General features: G+C 36.0%; 1 protein-coding gene across 1 annotated transcript in view; it reads right to left on the bottom strand.

The window, feature by feature from the left end:
- Window positions 1–345: 345 nt before the first annotated feature.
- Window positions 346–23,326, bottom strand: part of LOC132519095 (mitotic spindle assembly checkpoint protein MAD2A-like) — a 65,083-nt gene continuing 42,102 nt past the window's right edge. Inside the window, exon 4 of the mRNA XM_060147046.1 lies at window positions 346–1,210. Coding sequence (XP_060003029.1) covers window positions 611–1,210 — 600 coding nt within the window. The 3' untranslated portion in view covers window positions 346–610. The remainder of the gene's footprint in view (window positions 1,211–23,326) is intronic.

Below are 23,326 nucleotides of genomic sequence, written 5' to 3'. Positions count from 1 at the left end.
AAAGGACATTCTTAAAAGTTTGGTATCATAGCAATTTGAACAGTAGGAATATCCATAGCTTCATGGGTTCAAGTTATATAAATTAAAATCAAATAATTGGAAAATTTTTCAATATGGAAACTATACAAATGAAATAAATGGCAAAAGGACCTAATAAGAGCAATATTTTATTACTTATGGACTATCATTAGTTACTTTCAGGATCTAAACAAACATTCTGAATATTCATATTTCTTTAGCTCTATTTTATATTTAAATATTTCTGTACATTCTGAGTCAAGCTGCTTGACCAAAAGGTCTGATTTAGAAAGACATTTATTTTTATGGCAAAAGTTTTTCCATCTACAGTACTACCTTCAAAGGAATTGACATTACAATGTTAATGAAATCTGCTAGTTCCCTTTGGAACAGTGTGCAATAACTTACATCAGCCATATGGAAAGTGAAACAGGTACCAAGGAATGGAACAATTATGCACAGATTCAGTAAAGTATAATGTTAAGTTTTCCCCATCTAAAAATTAACCAATGAAATATATCAACTAAAGTTGATTTGGTTTCAGGAAAACCACATTTGAGAATACAAGTACATTACTGTCTTTAGCTCATCCTCAGTCATTGACAGGAATTTTGTAGGCTACCATGCTACTCACTTTGTGAACTGTAGTAGTAAATGAACGAAGATGAACTTCTTCAGAACTGGTAATGAACTGTGGTCCTGACTCTTCCCCCTTTTCAGGTACAACCAAATCTTTGTCTGTATAAATCAGGAGATCAAATGAACAAGAAACTTCCAACAGTGGCAGAAATGTCACTGTAGCTGTGATCTGTCTGATCACTGAGCAAATTTCATCTTGGATAGCTTTCTGAGACTTTTCTCTGGGGGCACTGTCATCTTTTGTGGTCTTGTCACATTCAATATCAAATTGCCATCTTTCAAGGACCTCACCACTTTCAATATTTGAGATGACTACCACCAATTTCTGCACTGAACACTTGTATAACCATTCTTTCAGTTGTTCCACCACATTATTTAGGCATTTTATGAGTTCAGGATCAGTAGTTACAAGCAAGGTGAGTCCATATTTCTGCACTCGAGTAAAGGTTTCGGATGGATATAAGCCACGCTGATATAAAATGCTGTTGATGCCAAATGCTGGTCCAGAATGGCGCTTCCTGAACTCTAGTCCATCACCGTCGACCAGTTTCACCTCGCGGGGGTGACGGTGAGGGGTGAGCTCTGCACTTTAAAGAAACTCTCCCGGCGAAGGGGCTGTACCACGAAGCAGGCCTCAGCAGCACCTAGGCGTCCTCCTCCATCATTAGCAACGCATCCGGAGGAGGCGCCTGCATCCGCCTCTTCCCAGATTCCTCCTGCCGGGCAGGAGTCCGGGGCTGAGAGGGCTTGGGTTCGGGGCCACTCCAGCCCACCCGGCTTCCCCTCGCCTCGGAAGCCGAGCCGCGGGCCTGACGGGTGGCCTGGGCTCCGTTCTCTCAACCTCTTACATTATTTGAAAATAAGAAGCTTTAGAAGCTTCTTTTACTCATTATGCTTTAATTTACATAATATAATTAGTTCACTGATCATACTCTTATTGGTACTCTGATTTGCCATAACAATCCTTCATTTTCAAATACTTCTTGAATGTTTCTTTTAAATTTTGGCTGCATAATTTCCACTTAACTTCTGCACCTGTGTTGCTCTTTCAATTTCCATAACCAACTATTTTCTCTTTTGAGTAATGTTCTATAATCCTGACTGGTTTTACTGACTTTTATTTATAAATTGTAATCTGTCCTGTATGTTTTCCTTTTGTCACAGAAAAATTGTGAATCCAGAACAAAACAAATATTTCAAGAGAGAATTTTTCCACAAGTCACTTTTTTTAGATAACTAGAATGAGTTACATTGATAGAAAGTGTTCTTCAAAAGACAAACCACTTAAATAAGATATTCCTCACCTAGTAGTCAGTTGTACTTCTTTGGTGTCCTCAGGGAAATACTAATGTCAGATTAATACACCTATTTTCTGTATGTAGAAATTTTAATATATATCTGCATATTATATTTTTTCAACATATATGTTAACTTGTCTCAACGTTTTGTAGATGAGTAAATTGAAACTCAGAAATCCTATGTATACTGCCCAAATAATCAGCAAAAAATGACAAAATAGCAATTCCAGCCAGATTTACTGTCTCAATAATTTGCACATACTTCACTGTATATATACATATTTAAGATTTGTGTACAGAGACTCTTAGCATCTCACTTTTAGAGATTAAAATATTAGTAAGTCTTCCATTTTGTTATGATACGGAAGTCCAGAGTTTCTAAATATTTGTAAAAAGGAGCAACTGCTCTTGGAGAGAAAAACAGCAGGCACATATTTAACTTATCAGTCCTTTACAAGAAAATAATTGGACAGCAGAGAGAAATATAACAGGTCACCACCTCAAAAAAGGACAGCATTTACAAGAGACCATGGCATGATAAGAACAATCATATTATGAGTTTGCAACTGTTGTCATCCATCATGTTGGGAATACAAATAAGGATGAGATATGGAAAAAGAATATATGCGGGTTGCTAAAGCTTTTCTCAGGAAGTATTTTTTCTCATTAAAAGCAGTTTAACAAATAACATCACAGGTAGGGCAAATGCAAAATGACAGGCCTAGCAACAGAGGGCAGACATCATTTCTATAATCAAATGGAAATCTCACGAGCATTATGAAACTAACCAGAGCAGCTGCCTTTGAATTTTGCCAAAAAGACATATGCTCTTAGAACAGCCCCTTCCACTGCTGGTGGCTGAAACCCAGCAGGGTACTATTGTAATGCTATTCCACTTATATTTTATTATTTTACTCATAGCCACATTTTACTCAGAATATTGAAACTTTCATGGAAATTAAATGCCATGTGTTCACATTAGACTTCCACTGGCAGCTCCATTCTATGTGAAACAGTCTAGTCTAAGAAGAATTTGACCCCAGTCTTGCTGAAAACATTCCCTCCTTAGTTATCTAAATGTCAACTCCTTCAAATTTAGCACTAATATTTTAAAATACAAAGGTCTCAGTTTTACATACATAAAAGGAAACTATTCAAACTGAAACCAAGCAGGACCCTGCGGGGCCCTCTTGGGGACAGACAACCTCCCCCCACCTTAGATCCCCCAGCTCTTGTTTGTAGAAAGTTTTAGCCTCCTCTGCCTTCCATGAGTTACAAAGAGCAAATTTAATCAGAGAAGTGAGCAAATGCAAAAATAAAGGAAAGCAGTCAAGCAAGACAAAATAATAACAGTTTAGCCATAAAACAAAGTCAAGGATCCTTAGTTCCTTCTCAAGGGCCATAGATAATATCTTGAGCCATATCCTTGAGTTGTTTTGCTGATACTAAAACCCCTACCAGGTGGAGGAAGTTAACTGCATGCTGACCACCAGCACAAAGACCCCAGGCCAGGTGGAACCAGAAGGTTGGTGTCTGAGATCCCTGAAACATCACCTTGTTAGTTACCTCACCATCAACCAATCAGAGAATTGTGCATGAGCTGATCACATTGTCTTTAAAAAACCCTTCCCTGAAATCCATCAGGGAGTTCAGGTCTTTGGAGCACAAACTGCCCATTCTCCTTGCTTGGTGCCCTCAATCAACACTGTACTTTCCTTCACAACCCGGTGTCAGTAGATTGGCTTTTTTCCACGTCTGGTGAGTAGGCCAAAGTTTGGTTTGGTAACAAACCCTGTAGTCACTAGCCCTAGGAAGTTTTTTTTACAAGTAACATTGTAAAACTATGTCAGAAATACTGAGTAGGAAGTTGTATTTATCAAGGACAAATATTAAATCCTATGTTTCCCATGTGCAATGTGCATTGACCGTCATTCCTTCACATTAGGACTAATTGCTTCCTAATCCTTAGGGGGAAAACCCTAAATCATATTGTTCTAATCAGCAGCCCAGAAAGATTTAAACAGAGGAAAATAGTAGCCCAACTTCCTAAGTTGTGTTTGTAAAATGCATTCGCAGGTTTTGTGCGGTTTTTTTAATTGTTGTTATTTTAAGATGCTGTGAATTTGAAAGAATGAACATAATCATAAAATGCACAGGATTCTAAACCCATAATCAGGATATTTAGAGTAATTCTCAGTTTCTTGGTTATAACAAGAGCACATAAGCCAAAATAATTTTTAAAATTAAACAAAAATATTGGCTTAGTGGCTTCCCTGGTGGCGCAGTGGTTGAAAGTCCGCCTGCCGATGCAGGGGACATGGGTTCATGCCCCAGCCTGGGGAGATCCCACATGCCGCAGAGTGGCTAGGCCCATGAGCAATGGCCGCTGAGCCAGCGCGTCCGGAGCCTGAGCTCCGCAATGGGAGAGGCCACAAGAGTGAGAGGCCCGCGTACCGCAAAAAAAAAAAAAAGAAAAAAAGAAAAAAAATTGGCTTATTTGAGCCTGAAGTTTATTCAGACTATCAAACATGTTGCCCTGAAATTAGCAGGCTTAAGAATGATAAATACAGTGTAATGATTAAGATCACTGGTTTGGAACCAGAGTGCTAGGCTCAAAGTGTCTGCAATATAATAACGTGGTGACCTTTGGCAAGTTATTTAAATTCTCGGTATCCCTTCATCTGCAAATCATACAAAAATATATGTATGCATATCATGGGGTTACTGTGAAGATTAAATGAGTTAATGATTTTAAGTACTTGGAAATTATCTAGTATACATTAAATGCCCCATTTTTTAAAAAAAACAATTTCCAGCTACATGAGTATGTATCTTTTAATGTGTGGAGATTCCTCAAAAAATTAAAGCTAGGGGCTTCCCTAGTGGCGCAGTGGTTGAGAGTTCGCCTGCCGATGCAGGGGACACGGGTTCGTGCCCCGGTCCAGGAAGATCCCACATGCCGCGGAGCGGCTGGGCCCGTGAGCCATGGCCTCTGAGCCTGCGCGTCTGGAGCCTGTGCTCCGCAACGGGAGAGGCCACAACAGTGAGAGGGCCACGTACCACCAAAAAAAAAAAAAAAAAAATTAAAACTAGGACTTTCATATGATCCAGCAATCCCACTTCTGGGTATATATCCAAAGGAAATGAGACAGATTATAAAGAGATATCTGCACACCCATGTTCACTGCATCAATATTCACAGCAGTTAAGATGTGGAAACAATCTAAGTGCCCATCAATGGATGAATGAATAAAGAAGATATGGTGTGTATATATATAAAATGGAATATTATTTAGCTGTAAAAAGAACATCCTGAAATTTGCACAACAGAGATGTACCTTGAGGGCATTATGTTAAGTGAAATAAATCAGACAGAGAAAGAAAATACTGTATGGTATCACTTATACAATCAAAAAAAGCTGGACCTGTAGAAACAGAGAGTAGACTGATGGTTGCCAGGAACTGGGGAATGGGTAAAATCGGGAGATGTTATTCAAAGGGTACAAACTTAAATTATAAGTCCTGGGTATCTAACGTACAGCATGGTGATTATACAAAATAACAGTGTATTATATATTTGAAAGTTGCTAAAAGAGTAGATCCAAAATGTTCTCACCACAAAAAGAAATGGTAATTATGAGAAATAACTGAGATGTTAACTAATGCTATGATGGCAATCATTTTGCAATATATATGTGTATCAAATCAACATGATGCACACATTAAACTTATACAATGTTTTATACATGTATAATACATGTCAATTATATTTCAATAAAGCTAGAAATACAAATTCTTGGCAAGTGTTCTTTTCTCCATCCCTTATATGCTTTTCTACTAAAAATATGATTAGGTTCTCAACTACTGAGACTTACTGGGACAGATAATAAAATGTATAATATGAGCCATGCATAAGATGCACTGAATTGAGAGCAGGTGAAGTGGGTTCAATTTCTACCTCTACCACTCAAAAGCCCTTGTCCTTTAGGCTCACATTATCATTTGTAGAACTAAAAAAGTAGATGTTTGTAAGTAGGTGATATGTTTAGTATAGATGTGAAAGTATAAATGTGACTAGTACTGATGAAATTCATAATAAAGTGCCTCTTCCAAAATATAAAGATATTTTAAAAATATAACGAAGATATATACATGAGAATTCATTACCTTGTATTTGTTATGGTGACATTTGTACAATTTATTCCTATTTTTTTCCACATAATATTCTGAACTGGTTTAATTATTTAACCAGTTAAAAATAAGAAAAAAGAAAATCACTAAAAACATTAAAATAGATGACAGCCTTTTGAACTCCTTATATAAACCAAAGCTGTAAGTTAGGAAGATTTGTTCTTGACACGTAAAGTCACAAAATAAATTTATGACACATAGCAGGTACTTAAAAGTAAAATGTGGAAATTTAAATGTGGATAGACTCCTAGAGGGAAGAATTATAGGTCATGAAATATATCTTCACTGATTGAGGGTTTAAGGCATGCATTAAAAAAAGAAACCAATTCTCCAAGTAGTTTGTATTTATATCTCATTACAGCCACTATGATTAGTTGACTTTCAATAAAATAAGTCACAAAGGAAAAAAAATATGCCAGGAATCAGATTAACATGGCGGAGGAGTAGAACATGGAGCTTACCTTCTCCCACAAATACATCTACATGTGGAACAATTCTCACAGAACATCTAATGAATGCTGGCAGAAGACCTTAGATTTCTAAAAGGACAAGAAAATCTCCATATAACTGGGTAGGACAAAAGAAAAAAGAAAAAAAGAGAAAGGAATCAGGGCAGGACCTGCACCCCTGGGAGGGAACTGTGAAAGAGGAAAGATTTCCACACGCTGGGCAGTCCCCTCACCGGTGGAGAAATCAGCCAGGACAGGATGGCAGGGGGGAGCTTTGAAGCCTCAGAGAAGAGCAGTGCAACCAATTTGCAGAGGGGAAAGCAGAGAGACACCTGCACAGATGGTTGGTGCCACAGCCCTGCGCTCCCCAGCCTGAGATGCTCCTGTGCTTGTGCAGGCGGGGGCTGGGTGCTGAGGCTCGGGCTTTGGAGCAGACCTGGGGAAAGGACTGGGGTTGGCTATGTGGAGACACCCTGAGGGAGCTGAGGTGCGGTGCACCCAAACCAAGGGAGTACGGGAAGAAACACAGGCCTGCTAGAGAAGCAAGGTGCCATTGTTGGGGTGCACAGGAGGAGAGGGGCAGGACCACCATAGGAGCTTCTTTCTCTGCACGTATGTACTCTCAAGTGGCAGGGTACTGCCTACAAGAGCTCCAGGGGCAGGCGCGAGCCACTGCTGCCATCTCAGACTCCAGAGGCAAGTGCAGACCTCTGCCACTGCCAAGGGTCCCATGAGCCAGTGCCAGTCTCTGCCCCCACCTTCCTGGGAGCCTGCAAGAGCAACGCACCTGCACACCCCCTACTCAAGGGGATAATGGCCAGCACGTGCTAAAGGAAGAGATAGCAAGCATCCAAACTAAAAGCAGCCCTTGCACCAAAAAAATATTATACCCACATAAGCTACTCTGGGACACTCCGGCATATAAATAGCCCTCCAAGACTACAGTAGATAACTGTTTCTCCTAAACTCACAAAGTAAAAGAAATAAGTAAAATGAAGAAGCAGAGGAACCATTCCCAGTTAAAAGACCAAGAGAATACCCCTGAAAGAACAATGTAACAGACCTCTTTGGTCTAATAGAAACCAAGTTCAAAAGAGGAGGTAAAGAAAATACTGAAGGAATTAAGGCTATCACAGAAATGTAGATTACTGTAAAAAGGTACTAGAAACTATAAGCAGGAGCCAAAAAATATTAGAAAATTCATTTGCCTAGAAGAAAGCTGAGAAAAAGGCAATGAATAGCAGAATTAATCATGCAGAAGAAAGAATAGGTGATCTGGAAGTAGAAATACTGGAAATTACACAATCAGAACAGCAGACAGAAAAATGAAAAAAAAAAGAAAGCAATATAAGAGACCTATGGGATAATATAAAACATGCCAGTCTATGCATAATAGAGATTCCAGAAGGAGAAGAAAGAGGAAAGGGGATTGAAAATGTATTTGAAGAAATTATGGCTGAAAACTTCCCAAACCTAAAGAAGGAAACATATATCCAGATACAAGAAGAGCAGAAGGTCCCAAACAAGATGAACTCAGACCTACATCAAGACATATAATAAAAATGGCAAAAGTTGAAGATAAAGAGAAGATTCTAAAGGCAGCAAGTGAAAAACAAAGAATTACAAAGGAACCCTCATGAGGCTACCAGCTGATTTCTTTACAAAAATATTGCAGGCCAGAAGGGAATGGCAAAATACATTTAAAGTCTTGTAAGGGAAAAATCTGCAAACCTACAATATACTACCCAGCAAGATTGTCATTTAGAATAGGAGGAGAGATAAAGAATTTCTCAGACTAGCAAAAACTAAAAGAATACAGCAATACAGAGCCTATTCTAAAAGAAATACTGCGAGGTCTTCCTAAATAGAAAAGAAGCAAGAAGATATAGGAAAGAAGAAGTCACAATTGGAAAATAAATCACTTAAATAAGACAATATACATATTAAAAAAAAGAAAAAAAAAACTTACTTGTGAAAGCGATGAAAAACCCAAGGAACAGCAAAAGGATAAACATGAAGATGTAAAAAAGGACATCAAAATCATAAAATCAGGAAAGGAGGGTAAGAAAATAAAAATTTTTTTTTTCAGAATCTGTTTGAGCCTATATGACTATCAGTCTAAAGCAAGCAGATATTGGAAGGGGTTAACATACTTGTAAAACAGGGTAACCACAAATCAAAAACAGACAAACAAAAAAAGAAGAGAATACAAGCATAAAATGAAAGGAAATCATCAAACCACACACACAAAAAAAAGGAACAAAGAAGAAACAGAATCAACTGGAACACAAGGTTTAAAAAGGCCATAAATACAGATGTATCAATAATTACCTTAAATGTCAACAGACTGAATTGTCCAATAGAAAGACATAGACTGGCGGACTGGATTTAAAAAAAAAAAAAAAGAACAGCCTACAATATGCTGCCTACAAGAGACCCACCTAGGGTAAAGGACATATATAGATTAAAACTGATGGGATGGAAAAAGATATTTCATGAAAATGGAAATGATAAGAAAGTGGGAGTCGTAATACTCATATCAGACAAAATAGACTTTAAAACAAAGGCCATAAAGAAAGATAAAGGAAACTAAAATGATGAAAGGATCAATACAAGAGGAGGATTTTACACCTGTACATATATGCATCTAATAAAGGAGCACCCAGATACATTAAAAAAAATACTAACGGACCTAAAGGGAGAAATTGATGGGACTACAATAAGAGTAGGAGACTTTAACACCCTACTCACATCGATGGACAGATCTTCTAGACAGAAAATCTTAAGGCAACAGAGATCCTAAATGATACAATAGAACAGTTAGACTTAATTGATATTTTCAGGACATTACATCCAAAAAAACACCAGAATACACATTCTTTTTAAATGCACATAGAACATTCTCTAGGGTACAAAACTAAGCTCAACAAATATAAGAGTATAGAAATTATTTCAAGTGTTTTCTCTGACCTCAACAGCATGAAACTAGAAATAAACCACAGGAAAGAAAATGATTATGTGGAAACTAACAACATGCTACTAAAAAGCCAATAGGTCAATGAGGAAATCAAAAAGGAAATTAAAAAAATACCTTGAGGGCTTCCCTGGTGGCACAGTGGTTGAGAGTCCACCTGCCGATGCAGGGGACACGGGTTCATGCCCCAGTCCGGGAAGATCCCGCATGCTGCGGAGCGGCTGGGCCTGTGAGCCATGGCTGCTGAGCCTGTGCATCCGGAGCCTGTGCTCCGCAACGGGAGAGGCTGCAGCAGTGAGAGGCCCACGTACCGGAAAAAAAAAAAAAAAAAAACCTTGAGACAAAGGACAAAAAACCCACAACCATACAAAAATCTATGGGATGCAGCAAAAGCAGTTCTTAGAGGGAAGTTCATAGTGATACAGGCCTTCCTCAAAAAACAAGAAAAATCTCAAACAACCTAACCTGTCACCTAAAATAATTAGAAAAAGAAGAACAAACAAAGCCAGTCAGCAGAAGGAAGGAAATAGTAAAGATCAGAGAGGAAATCAATAAGAGATTAAAAAATAATAGAAAGAAATCATAAAACCAGGAGCTGGTTCTTTGAAAGGCTAAACAAAATTGAAAAGCCTCTAGCTAGGCTCACCAAGAAGAGAGAGGAACCACATAAACAAAATAAGCAATGCGAAAGGAGAGTTAATAAACAATAATGCAGAAATTAAAAAAAAGAGAATACTATGAACAATTACATGATAACAAATTGGACAACCTAGAAGAAAGGGAAACGTTTCTAAAAATATACAGCCCACTGAAACTGAATCAAGAACATATAGATAATTTGAATAGACTGATCACTAGAAGTAAATTAGACTCTGTAATAAAAACAACAACAACAACAATTCCCTACAAACAAAAGTCCAGGACCAGATGGCTTAAGGGTGAATTCTACCAAACATAAAAAGAAATTGTACTGATCCTTCTAAAAGTCTTCTAAAAGACTGAAGAGGAAGAACACTCCCAAAGACATTCTATGAAGCCACCATCACCCTGATACCAAAACCAGACAAAAACATTACCAAAAAGGAAAATTACAGACCAATATCTTTGACGCATATAGATGCAAATATTCCCAACAAAATACTAGCAAACCAAATCCAACAACACATAAAAAAGATCATATATCATGACCAAGTGGGATTCATCCCAAGTTAACAAGGATGGTTCAACATATGCATATCAATCAGTGTAACATCTATGATCATCTCAATAGATGCAGAAAAAGCATTTGACAAAATTCAACATCCCTTCATGATAAAAACTCTTACCAAGGTGGGTACAGAGGGAACATATCTCAACATAATAAAAGCCATTCATAACAAACCCACAGCCATATAATACTCAATGGTGAAAAGCTGACAGCCTTCCCACTAAAATCTGGAACAAGACAAAGATGCCCACGCTCACCACTTCTATTCAATACAGTATTGGAGGTCCTAGCCACAGCAATTAGACAAGAAAAAGAAATAAAAGGTATCCAAATTGGAAGGGAAGAGGTATAATTGATACTATATGCAGATAATATGATATTATATAAAGAAAACCCTAAGGACTTCACACAAAAACTACTAGAGCTGATAATAAATTCAACAAAGTAGCAGGATACAAGATTAATATTCAGAAATTGGTTGCATTTCTTTATAATAATAATGAAATATCAGAAAGTAAAAGTCAAAAAAACAATACCTTTTAAAATCGCACCAAAAAAAAAAATGCTTAGGAATAAGGCTAACCAAAGACGTGAAAAACTTATATGCTGAGAACTATAAAACATTAATAAAGAAAATTAAAGAGAATGCAAAGAAATGGAAAGATATTCCATGCTCTTGGATTGGAAGAATTAATATTGTTAAAATGGCCATACTGCCCAAAGAACTATATAGTTTTAATGTGATCCCTATCAAATTATGCATAACATTTTTCACAGAACTAGAAAAAATAATCCAAAAATATATATGGAACTATAAAAGACCCAGAATTGCCAAAGCAATCCTGAAGAAAAAGAACAAAGCAGGAGGCAAAACTCTCCTGGACTTCAGACAATACTACAAAGTTATAGTAACAAAGCTACAGTAATGAAAACAGCAGTGTGATATCGGTACAAAAACAGACATATGGATCAATGGAACAGAATAGAGAGCCCAGAAATAAACCCACACACCTACCATCAATTAATCTTCGACAAAGGAGGCAAGAATATAAAATGGGGAAAAGACAGTCTCTTCAGGGAGTGGTGCAGGGAAAGTTGGACAGCTGCATGTAAATTGATGAAGTTAGAACATACCCTCATACCATACACAAAAATAAACTCAAAATGGCTTAAAGACTTAAACATAAGACATGACACCATAAAACTCCTAGAAGAGATCACAGGCAAAATATTCTCTGACATAAATTGTACCAATGTTTTCTTAGGTCACTCTCCCAAGGCAATAGAAATAAAAACAAAAATAAACCAACGGCACCTAATCAACCTTACAAGCTTTTGCACAGCAAAGGAAACCATAAACAAAACAAAAAGAAAACCTACAGAAGGGGAGAAAATATTTGCAATCAATGTAACTAACACAAACTTAATCTCCAAAATATACAAACGGCTCACACAACTCAACAACAAAAAAATAAACAACCCAACCAAAAAATGGGCAGAAGACCTAAACAGACATTTGTCCAAAGAAGACATACAGATGGCCAGTAGGCACATGAAAAGACGATAAACATCACTAATTATTAGACAAATCCTCAAATGAAACTACAATGAGGTACCAGCTCCCACTGGTCAGAATGGCCATCATTAAAAAGTCTACAAATAACAAATGCTGGAGAGGGTGTGGAGAAAAGGAAACACTTGTACACTGTTGGTGGAGCCACTATGGAAAACAGTATGTAAGATCCTCAGGAAACTAAAAATAGAATTACTATATGAGCCAGCAGTACAACTCCTGGGCATATATCCAGACAAAACTGTAATTCAAAAAGATACATGCACCCCAGTATTCACTGCAGTGCTGTTTACAATAGCCAAGACATGGAAGAAACCTAAATGTCCATCAACAGATGAACGGATAAAGAACATATATTGCATATATTGAATGGAATACTATTCAGCTATAAAAAAGAATGAAATAATGCCATTTGAAGCAACATGGATGAGACTAGAAATTACATACTAAGTGAAGTCAGAAAGAGATAGACAAATTCCATATGATATCACTTATATGTGTAATCTAAAATATGGCACAAATGAACTTATCTATGAAACAGAAACAGACTCGCAGACATAGAGAACAGACTTGTGGTTGCTAAGTGGGAGTGCGGGAGGGAAAGGGATGGAGTGGTAGTTTGGAGTTTGGAGTTAGTAGATGCACACTTACATTTAGAATGGATAAACAAGGTCCTACTGTATAACACAGAGAACTATATCCAATCTCCTGGGATAAACCATAATGGAAAAGAATATATATATGTGTAAAACTGAGTCACTTTGTTATACAGTAGAAATTAGCACAACACTGTAGATTAACTATACTTCAATTAAAAATATATATATATATATGGTACTGCACACCTTTGTTAATGTTATCCTGTAATGATTAACTTATTTTGAAAGTCAAATCTCATCCTATTTTGTTTTTACTCTCTCTCTCAATATCTCTCCACCCTTTGTGTGTATATAATAAATAAACCACACAATCTCAAAATGTATCAATACTAGGGAAAAAAAACAAAATTTCTAATTAGAAAGGTGTTTATTATGTTCATCCTAAAAGTAATACAATTTCACCCCTATCCAATTTTTTCTTAATAGCGTCACTAAGTGTTTATTTTAAAACTTTCTACTAGTCTACTCTTTAAGTTTAACCAGTTCTGAAACATATACTGACCCAGCCCTTTAAATGTCACACATAAACATTACATTTCAGAAGAATTGTTGCCTAATAGAAGGTAAAACTTTGTCCCTCCTAGTTTTAAATCTAAATAACATATGCTTTTTGCTTTAGTGAATTTTAATGATACTTACTGATCATGAACTACATGCCACAGAACAAACACTAGTGAATAAGTTGTAGATAATATTACCTGAAGCATCACAAAGTTATTTATCCTGAATTTATGGATTAAAAGCAGATATGGAAATACTACTTCTGTTGGGATTTATCCTAGTTATTTATTGTTACATAATAAATTACTCCAAAAAATTAGTGGCTTAAAATAAATAATTATTCTCTCATAGTTTTTCTGGGTTAGTAATCTGGGCACAGGTTAGTTTTGTCTCAGGGTCTCTCACAAGGCTGCTTATCTGAAGTTTCACCTACAAGCAGAATTGTTGGCAGAACTTAGGTCCTCACGGGTACTGGCCAGCAACATCAGTTCCTTGCCATGTGCACCTCTCCATAGAGCGTCTCACATGTCAACTGATTTCTATCAGAGTAAGAAAGTGAGAGAAGGGAGAGCAAGACAGAAGTCAAAGTACTTTGAAACCTAACCCCAGAAATAACATCCCATCACTTGCTGTGTTCATTAGAAATGAATAAATAAATAAAGTGCATCACTAAAATCAGCCCACACACAAGGGGGAGAGGCTTTATAAGAACTTGAAAAACATAGGGTGGGGATTATTGGGGACCATCTTAGAGGTTGTCTACTACAGAATTGTGGCAGAAAAAAGCCTAGTACTGAGTAAAGTTTTGAGTTTCATTTCATGACCAGTTTTAGATTAAAAGGTTGTAAAATTTTGTCAATATATTAGATTATTGTTAAACATTTTGAAAAATTAGGATTCTAGCCAGTTTTATATTTTGCCACAATTTCAAATATATGAAATGATGCCTTCTTAACGCTTTTCCTCTTGATTAGAAACATAATCACTTGGGCTCCAGTGATTTCCCACAACTGCATGTTTCATGTAATTACTTTATAATTACATAAAAGTAGTGAAATTTAATAGAAATAGAGCCATAACTATAGATTATGAGTAATACAGAAATTAATATTTTATAGCTACTTTATAGATTCCCACTGTTTGGTCTCTTCAGTATCGTTAATTTGTTGACTTTGCTTATTATTTAAATTTAAAGTAAAAATTTATGCTATAATAAGCAAGTTCTACTAAATTTTCAAGTTATGGCTGTCTTCCTGAGCTCAGGCAGTATTTTAGATAGCTTTTACTGATATTAGAATATTTAATATCTGTTTATACATAGAAGACAAAACTGAATTTATTACTATATAAACATAGCCAACATCTTGCTGCATTTGGGAAAAACATAAATTCTTATGGCCCTGTCAAAGGAAAAGCCCCTCATGTCATCCTGGCCCAAATTATTACTCCTTTTATGAAACTATACTTGGTCCCAGCACTTTAAAATACGTAATACATGAGTACTTCTAAAACATAATACTCTTTTTATTTTTAGGTCAAAAATTTTGCCTTGTTTGTGTTATAAAAAAGTTAATGTATTTTCCCCAAACTACAAGCAACCTGCATTTTCAAGGGTTTCTACTTTTATGAAACTTTCTAAAACATAATAGACCTAATTTGTTAAACTATGTTTTTCTATATTCGAGTCTTTGGATTTGGATAATGTTTTTTGTCCTGAGCACCTGGATGAGTAGAGAAATTTGCTGAGATGACGAAGTCTATACACAGAACAGGCTGGGGCCACGGGTTGGAAAAGATCAGAGAATGACTTAGAATGTGTTGAGTATGAGAAGTTTATTGGATAGTAAACTGGAGATACTGAATAGGAAATGAATATGAGCCTGAATTAAAGGAAAATAAATATAGGCAATTATTAGCACACGAATAAATGTACAGCCATTAGACTCGAGTAATTTTTAGTATTACTACATGTGTACATGTCAGCAAAGGGCTCACTGCCTGACACACATAGAAGCCAATACTATGGCACTGGCTTTTAAGAAAAGAAAAAGCCTTATTGCAAAGTTGATTGGTAAGACAGGAGGTAGGGCTCAAATCCATCTCCACGGTGGCAAGTGAGGTGGATATTTAAGGGTTAGGGTTTTGGAGTGGTAAAGAAAGGAGGAGAGCAGCTGGATACAAAGTTCCAGGAAGTGCTGCTAAGTTCTTATGCACAGGTACAAGCAGGTTTCATGCCTCTTCTTGGGTCACATGTGCAAATTTTGGGAGTTGGTATTAAACATGTGGGGGAACTTGGCACTGTGACATCAAAAGGTCATCTATAGACAAGCAAGTCTATTGTGCAGACTTGGTTCAGACACACTGGTTCCATCCCAGTTTCAGCCAGTTTTGTTGTATTACAAACAGAGGGGTTTTTAACCAGCTGTTCCCGTATTTGCTGTTCTGTAAGACAAGCTCAAGGATTTCTGTAGGTCACCAGTTTCTGTTAACATTATGGGGCATGGCTTCAGAAAGGAATTTTTAACCCTGTGGGCATGGTTTCACATAGATTAAGAAACAAGTAAACCAACTAAGAGATAAGGTTAGTATTGTTAGAGGACTGACAGTGGCATCTGTGAAGCCAAGCTAAGGATGTGCTTCAAGAATGAGCAATTGTATCAATAGCTACAACCAGGTAAGATGAAAACTGAAGCTTGACCTTGAATATAGTGATATGTCACTGTTGACACTGACAAAGTATATTTCATCATTCTAATGGGGTCAAAATTCTTACTGGAATGGGATTAAGGCAAAATGAGAGAAGACAAAATAGGGACGATAGTATAGATAAATGTATTTAGGATTTTAGTGTAAAGGGATCAGAAAAGAAGAAAAGAGTGTAAGTTATAGTAAGATATTTGGTTAAGAGGATTTATAGAAAATGTCCCCTTATGTTCAGCAAGATGAAGGACACTTGTTACTGTGACAGATTTTTTTAGTTCTGTGGTAGTGATTAATGTGTAAATATAACAGATTCTTCTGAAATAATAAGAGTGGAATAAAGATAGCAAGCTTAGAAACTGTTGAGGTATATTTGTGTGAGTAAATCCATGAACTATATAGGGAAGTAGACAATAGCAAAAATATAAAAAAACAAGGCTGGTTCTTTAAAATGCTTAGTATGATTTATAAATCTTTGGCAGCATTAATAAAGGTAAAAAGAAAGAAAATAAGAGTGAGCAAAATTCAGGATAAATAATGTAAAATAGCTTCTGACATATCAGAGATTTATAAAATGATAAAAGAATATAAGAAATTTAATCACTGTAAATTTGCAAATATATTTGAAAGGAAAGCATTTACGTAAAAGTATAAAATACAAAAATTTACAGGAAAATAGAAATCATGAATCAGCTACTGACTTTTTAGTAACTAATAAAAAATTAAAATGTCACCACACCACCCTAAAATTCCTTAGTCCTACGTGTTCCTTTTTTTTCCCCTGGTGAATTTCACCTAATACACAAGGATTATATAAACCCATTGTAATACACACTGCATTTTTTAAGCTTGTGTAGCATTCATTTCAGAACCATAAGAAAAGTATGAGAATAGAAATCAAAGTTCTTTTCACTTATGAACATATATTCAAAAATTTTAGATAAAATTTTCAGTTAAGTGAATCCCATGGTATGTTAAAAATGCTTTGTAAATTTAAGCAGAAGACATGGGCTAAGAGAACAAGCCAGCATGTGAAGAAGAACAGGAAGAATTCCAAGAAGCAAGAAGAGCAAATGAAAACTCTGAGTTTGTGAACATCTTGGAACATTCAAGAAATCTAAAGAAGGGAAACACAGTGACATCTGTCAGACACCTTGAACTAACAAGCTTCAGGTAGTTGGCAGTTTTAACGTCTGACTGTGCTCCATGTCTTTGATATGTCTATATTTTGCAAAGCTGAGTTTTGTGTGATGCTATGATAAAAAAGAAGTATCCCGAGAAAAATCAGTGTGGAAAAGGAAGTGAAAGTGGTGGTGTCCAACGCAAATACAAGATTTAAAAAGATGCACAAAATCCAACAGCCACACACATTTCCTCGGAGAAAATGCAAAAATGGACATGTAGTTCTGGGTGGTGAAGACACAGAGATGAATGAAAAATCAGAAGACTGGAAAGATCATGCCTTCTCTCAACATCTCAGGTTCAGGACTTTTAAATTCTTGCCATAGAATGAAAAGATAACATTTAATAGATGCACAAAGGTCCAAACACAGATAGCCAAAGCTAATTGAGTATTTGTACTCCTTCTATGTCACTGAGTATCTACAAAAAAAGTTTATGAATTGGGAGAGGGAACTATTTTGTCTAGTTTCCTAAGAAACAGATAAAAAAAAATTGGAACTAGTAACAGAATGTATAATAAGATTCAGATATTAATTCCTGCTGACTTTAAAATCACCAGAATACTTCATGATCATAAAAAATAATAAAACAATATTGAGCATTAGGTGGGGAGAACACTGATCAAAAGGCTTATCACTACTATCACTGTATTTTTAAATTTAGCAGTAAGTTAAAAACAATGTTTTAGAACACATTTAAAATAATTATCTTTTTTTTTTACTTTTTATTATACTACACGCTCAAAAATATGCACACAAACAATAAATAGAAAGGAAAACAAAGGTTGTGTCATCTTGGAAGATATTTCTTTTGATAAAGGAATCAGATCTGACATCAAACTAGAGAGAGTAAAAACTGAGTGTTTTAAGCCAAATGTAATAGCACTTTTCCTAAATTTCTCTATTCTCTTTAGAATACTCTTCCATTCTTCTGCACAAGATGCCATATACTTTCCAGCACGAGCAGAAAGAAAGATATGGGATACAATACAGAACACTCGAAGAGAGAAGTTTCTAGTTCAAAATCCTAGTTCAAAAATGATACCTACGGGGCTTCCCTGGTGGCGCAGTGATTGAGAGTCTGCCTGCCAATGCAGGGGATACGGGTTCGTGCCCCGGTCTGGGAAGATCCCACATGCCGCGGAGCGGCTGGGCCTGTGAGCCATGGCCGCTGAGCCTGCATGTCCGGAGCCTGTGCTCCGCAATGGGAGAGGCCACGGCAGTGAGAGGACCGCGTACCACAAAAAAAAAAGAAAAAAAAATGATACCTATGAAGTACAAAACATTAAAATGTTTCTATCTCTCACTGTTACTTATTTTACAGAATTTCTTTGTCCAATATGGTAGCCACTAACAACACTGGACTTCTACGAATTAGAGTAAATTAATTAAGTATAAATATGATTAAAAACTTAGTTTTTTAGCCATACTAAGCCACATCTCAACTGTTCAATAGCCATATGTGATTAATGAATCTTGTATTGAAGAGTGAAGATATAGAATATTACCAATGTTGCAGAAAGTTCTACTGGACAGGTCTACTACAGAATGAATGGAATATGGGAAAGCATCAATCCCATACTAAATGTAAACTATAAGATCATAGCAATCCTTTTTCTAGATAATTTAATGTTCTGTAGTGTGCTCTGAAAATATACAAATAGACAAGCAGATAATTTTTAAAAATCCATGTATTAGAAATTGATATATTATTAATGAAGCTCCATAATTAAGTGGTGAAATGATGGACATTTTAGTAGATGTTATTAAGAAAAGGTGCACAATATATGGAGAAGAATAAAATTAAAACTACCATATGATTCAGCAATCCAACTCTTGAGTATATATTCAAAGGAAATGAAAATAAGATCTTGAAGAGATCTTAGAAATTGAGGGACAAAGGTTCAAAAAACTGATACTGAAATGGAAAAAAGACATTAACAGATAATTTACAAAAATACATATAAAATTTGTCCTCAAATATATGGAAAAATATTCAAGCTCACTCAATGGTAAGTCATACATATCTGGGATGACGCTGCTGAACCAAATTGGAGAAAAGCTTGTATTTGAAAGCAGAATGCTCCCATCTGTCAGTTTAATGTCTCCATGGCTTATAACGGAATGTGTGAAATATAACGTGTTGTAAACTGGTAGTTTGAACTGGGAGGGGATTTTAAAAGTATGCTGAAGAGGGATGCTCTCTCTCACATACACACATTTTTTTTTTTCTTTAGGAAAACTTACTCTTGGCAGCTGGTCTGACTAATTCCCTGATACCTGCTTCCACACAATAATATCCACAGTTCATTAAAAGTAAAAAGCATGAAAACACATTCTGTTTGTGAGGCCTGGGGAAAGAGGTACTTTCATATGTCATAAATATTAAAGCTGATGCCTATTGTGTTAGGTTGGGCTCTCAGGAAACAGATACCATGATGGAATGTGATATGCAGGGATCAAGACCTGTGAAAAAAGGAGAGAGAAAGCAAATTTGGATGGAGGAAGAAGTCTATGATGCAAGACCAGTAAAATCTAGCCAGTCTGCAGGAAGACTTGGAACATATTTAATACCTAAGAATTGTCTTTTGGAAGCTGAAAAGGACAGGTCTTTATACTCCTGCTCTGACTGGTTATTCAATGTGGGTGGTCCCTGGTTCTCTGCAGCTGAGTCAGATCCTAATGATATTAACAGTTAGAGTCTATGTGCTGACAGCTGGGGTCACAAGTACTTCTTGAGCAGGTAATCTGAGAGATTCTGTTTCCATCACAGTACTTATAATGAGGATAGAAATGAAATGGAAATAATGAATAGGAAAGGAAAATAATATAAGAGGTATCTAATGATGGTAATGTGCCCTGTCCTGAGGAGTATTCTTAAGTCAGTCTTACACATCTGGCATTATTTATTGATACATGCCACAGGGTTAAGTCCCAAGTCAGCCTAATTTGCTCTCTGGGAATTCACATCATTTCCCTGAGCCACTGTGGTCTTAACCGATATGTAAAACAGCAAGGATAATAATTTTCTCATAAAGAGTTTCTGAGGCACATGGTACTTCTGTTCCCTTTGAGGCTTGAAACTTTGTTTTAAACATCTTTATGCAATAAAATATTATATACTGTACATAAACAGTCATGGATATACTTTTTTCTTGGTTAAATATAGTAAACATGTTAGAAGTCTGATTATTCTCGTAAAAGCTGACAATACCAAAGCTCAGTCAAAAAATGTTCAGATATCAAAGCTCAGTCAAAAAGAATTTACATAGTGAACGAGGACTGAAATCTCAATAGAAAGTGTTATCAGGCAGATTAGATGCCAAGTTCTGAGAAGTCTAGAAAAGTAGAAAGACTGATGATCTAAGAAAGAAGGCTCAGAAAGACAAAGGAAATGAGTATCATTAGATACATTCTACATGCTAGGCACTGAACTGGGTATTTAAAATATTTTTTCCCACTTATATGCACTTATAACTTTGTGAATTAAGAATGATTACTCCATTGACAGGAATACAATAATAGTAGGAGACTGTAACACCCCACTCACATAAATGGACAGATTTTCTAGACAGAAAATCAATAAGGCAACAGAAATCCTAAATGATACAATAGAACAGTAGACTTTTAATTGATACTACATCCAAAAAAAAAACCCAAAACATGCATTTTTTTCGCATTTTTTTCAAGCACACATAGAACATTCTCTAGGACTGACCACACACTAGGGCACAAAACAAGCCACAACAAATTTAAGAGTACAGAAATTATTTCAGGTATCTTTTATGGCCACAACAGCATGAAAGCAGAAATCAACCACAGAAAAAGAAATGAGAAAAAAACGATTATGTGGAGACTAAACAACATGCTACTGTTGTTTAGCAATGGGTCAGCAGTGAAATTAAAGAGGAAATTAAATAATACCTTGAGAAAAATGACAATGAAAACACAACCATATAAAATATATGGGACACAGCAAAAGCAGTTCTTAGAGGGAAGTTCATGGTGATACAGGCATGGCTCATGGTGATACAGGCCTTCCTCAAAAAACAAGAAAAATCTCAAAGAAACACCCCAACCTACCAACTAAAAGAATCAGAAAAAGAAGAACAACAAAACCTATAGTCAGCATAAGGAAGGAAATAATAAAGATCTTAGAGGAGATAAATTTTAAAAGATTAAAAAGCAGTAGAAAAACTTAATAAAACCAATAGCTAGTTCTTGAAAGGGTAAACAAAATTAACAAACCTCTGGCTGGGTTCACCAAGGAGAGGAACCAAATAAAATAAGACATGCAAAAGAAGAAATAATAACCAATATCTCAGAAATTTAAAAAAAGTAGAGAATACTATGAACAAATATATGACAACAAATTGGACAACCTAGAAGGGACAAGTTTCTAGAAACATACAGCCCACCAAAACTGAATTAAGAACATATAGATAATTTCAGCAGACTGATCACTAGAAGCAAATTAGACTCAGAAATAAAAACAACAACAACAACAAACTCCTTACAAACAAAAGTCCAGGGCCAGATGGCTTCACAGGTGAATTCTACCAAACACACAAAGAAGAACTTATACTGATCCTTCTCAAACTCTTCCAAAAGACTGAAGAAGAAGAACACTCTTAAAGACATTCTATGAAACCACCATCACCCTGATACCAAAACCAGACAAAGACACTACCAAAAAGGAAAATTACAGGCCAAAAGCTTTGATGTATATAAATGCAAAAATTCCCAAGAAAATACTAGGAAACCAAATCCAACAACACATAAAAAAGATCATATATCATGACCAAGTGGGATTCATCCCAAGTTAACAAGGATGGTTCAACATATGCAAATCAATCAATGTAATAAACCACATTAACAAAAGAAGAGTCAGAAACCACATGATCATCTCAATAGATCCAGAAAAAAAACATTTGATAAAATTCAACATCCATTCATGATAAAAACTCTTACCAAAGTGGGTATAGATGGAACATATCTCAACATAATGAAAGCTACTTATGACAAACCCAAAGTCAATATAATACTCAATACTGAAAGCCTTCCTGCTAAAATCTGGAAATAAGACAAGGATGCCCACTCTCACCACTTCTATTCAACACAGTATTGGAAGTCCTAACCACAGCAATCAGACAAGAAAAAGAAATAAAAGGTATCCAAATTGGATGGAAAGCGGTAAAATTTTCATTACATGCAGATGACACGGTATTATATATAGAATACCCTAAGATTCCACACAAAAACTACTAGAACAGACAAACTCAGAAAGGTAGCAGGAAACAAGATTAACATACAGAAATCAGTTGCATTTCTTTACACTAACAATGAAATATAAAAAAGGGAATGTAAAAAAAAAAATCCCTTTTAAAATTGCACCCCAAAAAATAAAATACTTAGAAATAAACCTAACCAAGGAGGTGAAAGACTTACATGAGAACTATAAGATATCAAGAAAGAAAATTAAAGAGGATTCAAAGAAATGGAAAGATATCCCATGCTCTCAGATTGGAAGAATTAATATTGTTAAAAAGGCCATACTACCCAGAGCAATCTACAGATTTAATGTGATCCCTATCAAATTACCTATGACATTTTTCACAGAAATAGAAAAAATAATCCAAAAATGTATATGGAACGATAAAAGACCCAGAATTGCCAAAGCAATCCTGAGGAAAAAGAACAAAGCAGGAGGCATAACCCTTCCAGACTTCAGACAATACTACAAAGCTACAGTAATCAAAACAGTGTGGTATTGGCACAAAAAATAGACAAATGGATCAATGGAACAGAATAGAGAGCCTGGAAATAAAGCCACACACCTATGGTCAGTTAATCTTTGACAAAGGAGGCAAGAATGCACAATGGAGAAAAGACAGTCTTTTCAGGGAGTAGTACTGGGAAAGTTTGACAGCTGCATG

The sequence above is a fragment of the Lagenorhynchus albirostris genome, chromosome 4 (genome assembly GCF_949774975.1).
Source record: "Lagenorhynchus albirostris chromosome 4, mLagAlb1.1, whole genome shotgun sequence".
NCBI classification, from domain to species: Eukaryota; Metazoa; Chordata; class Mammalia; order Artiodactyla; family Delphinidae; genus Lagenorhynchus; species Lagenorhynchus albirostris.
Note: the sequence above shows the minus strand (reverse complement) of the source record. Positions and strands in the feature narration are given on the sequence as shown.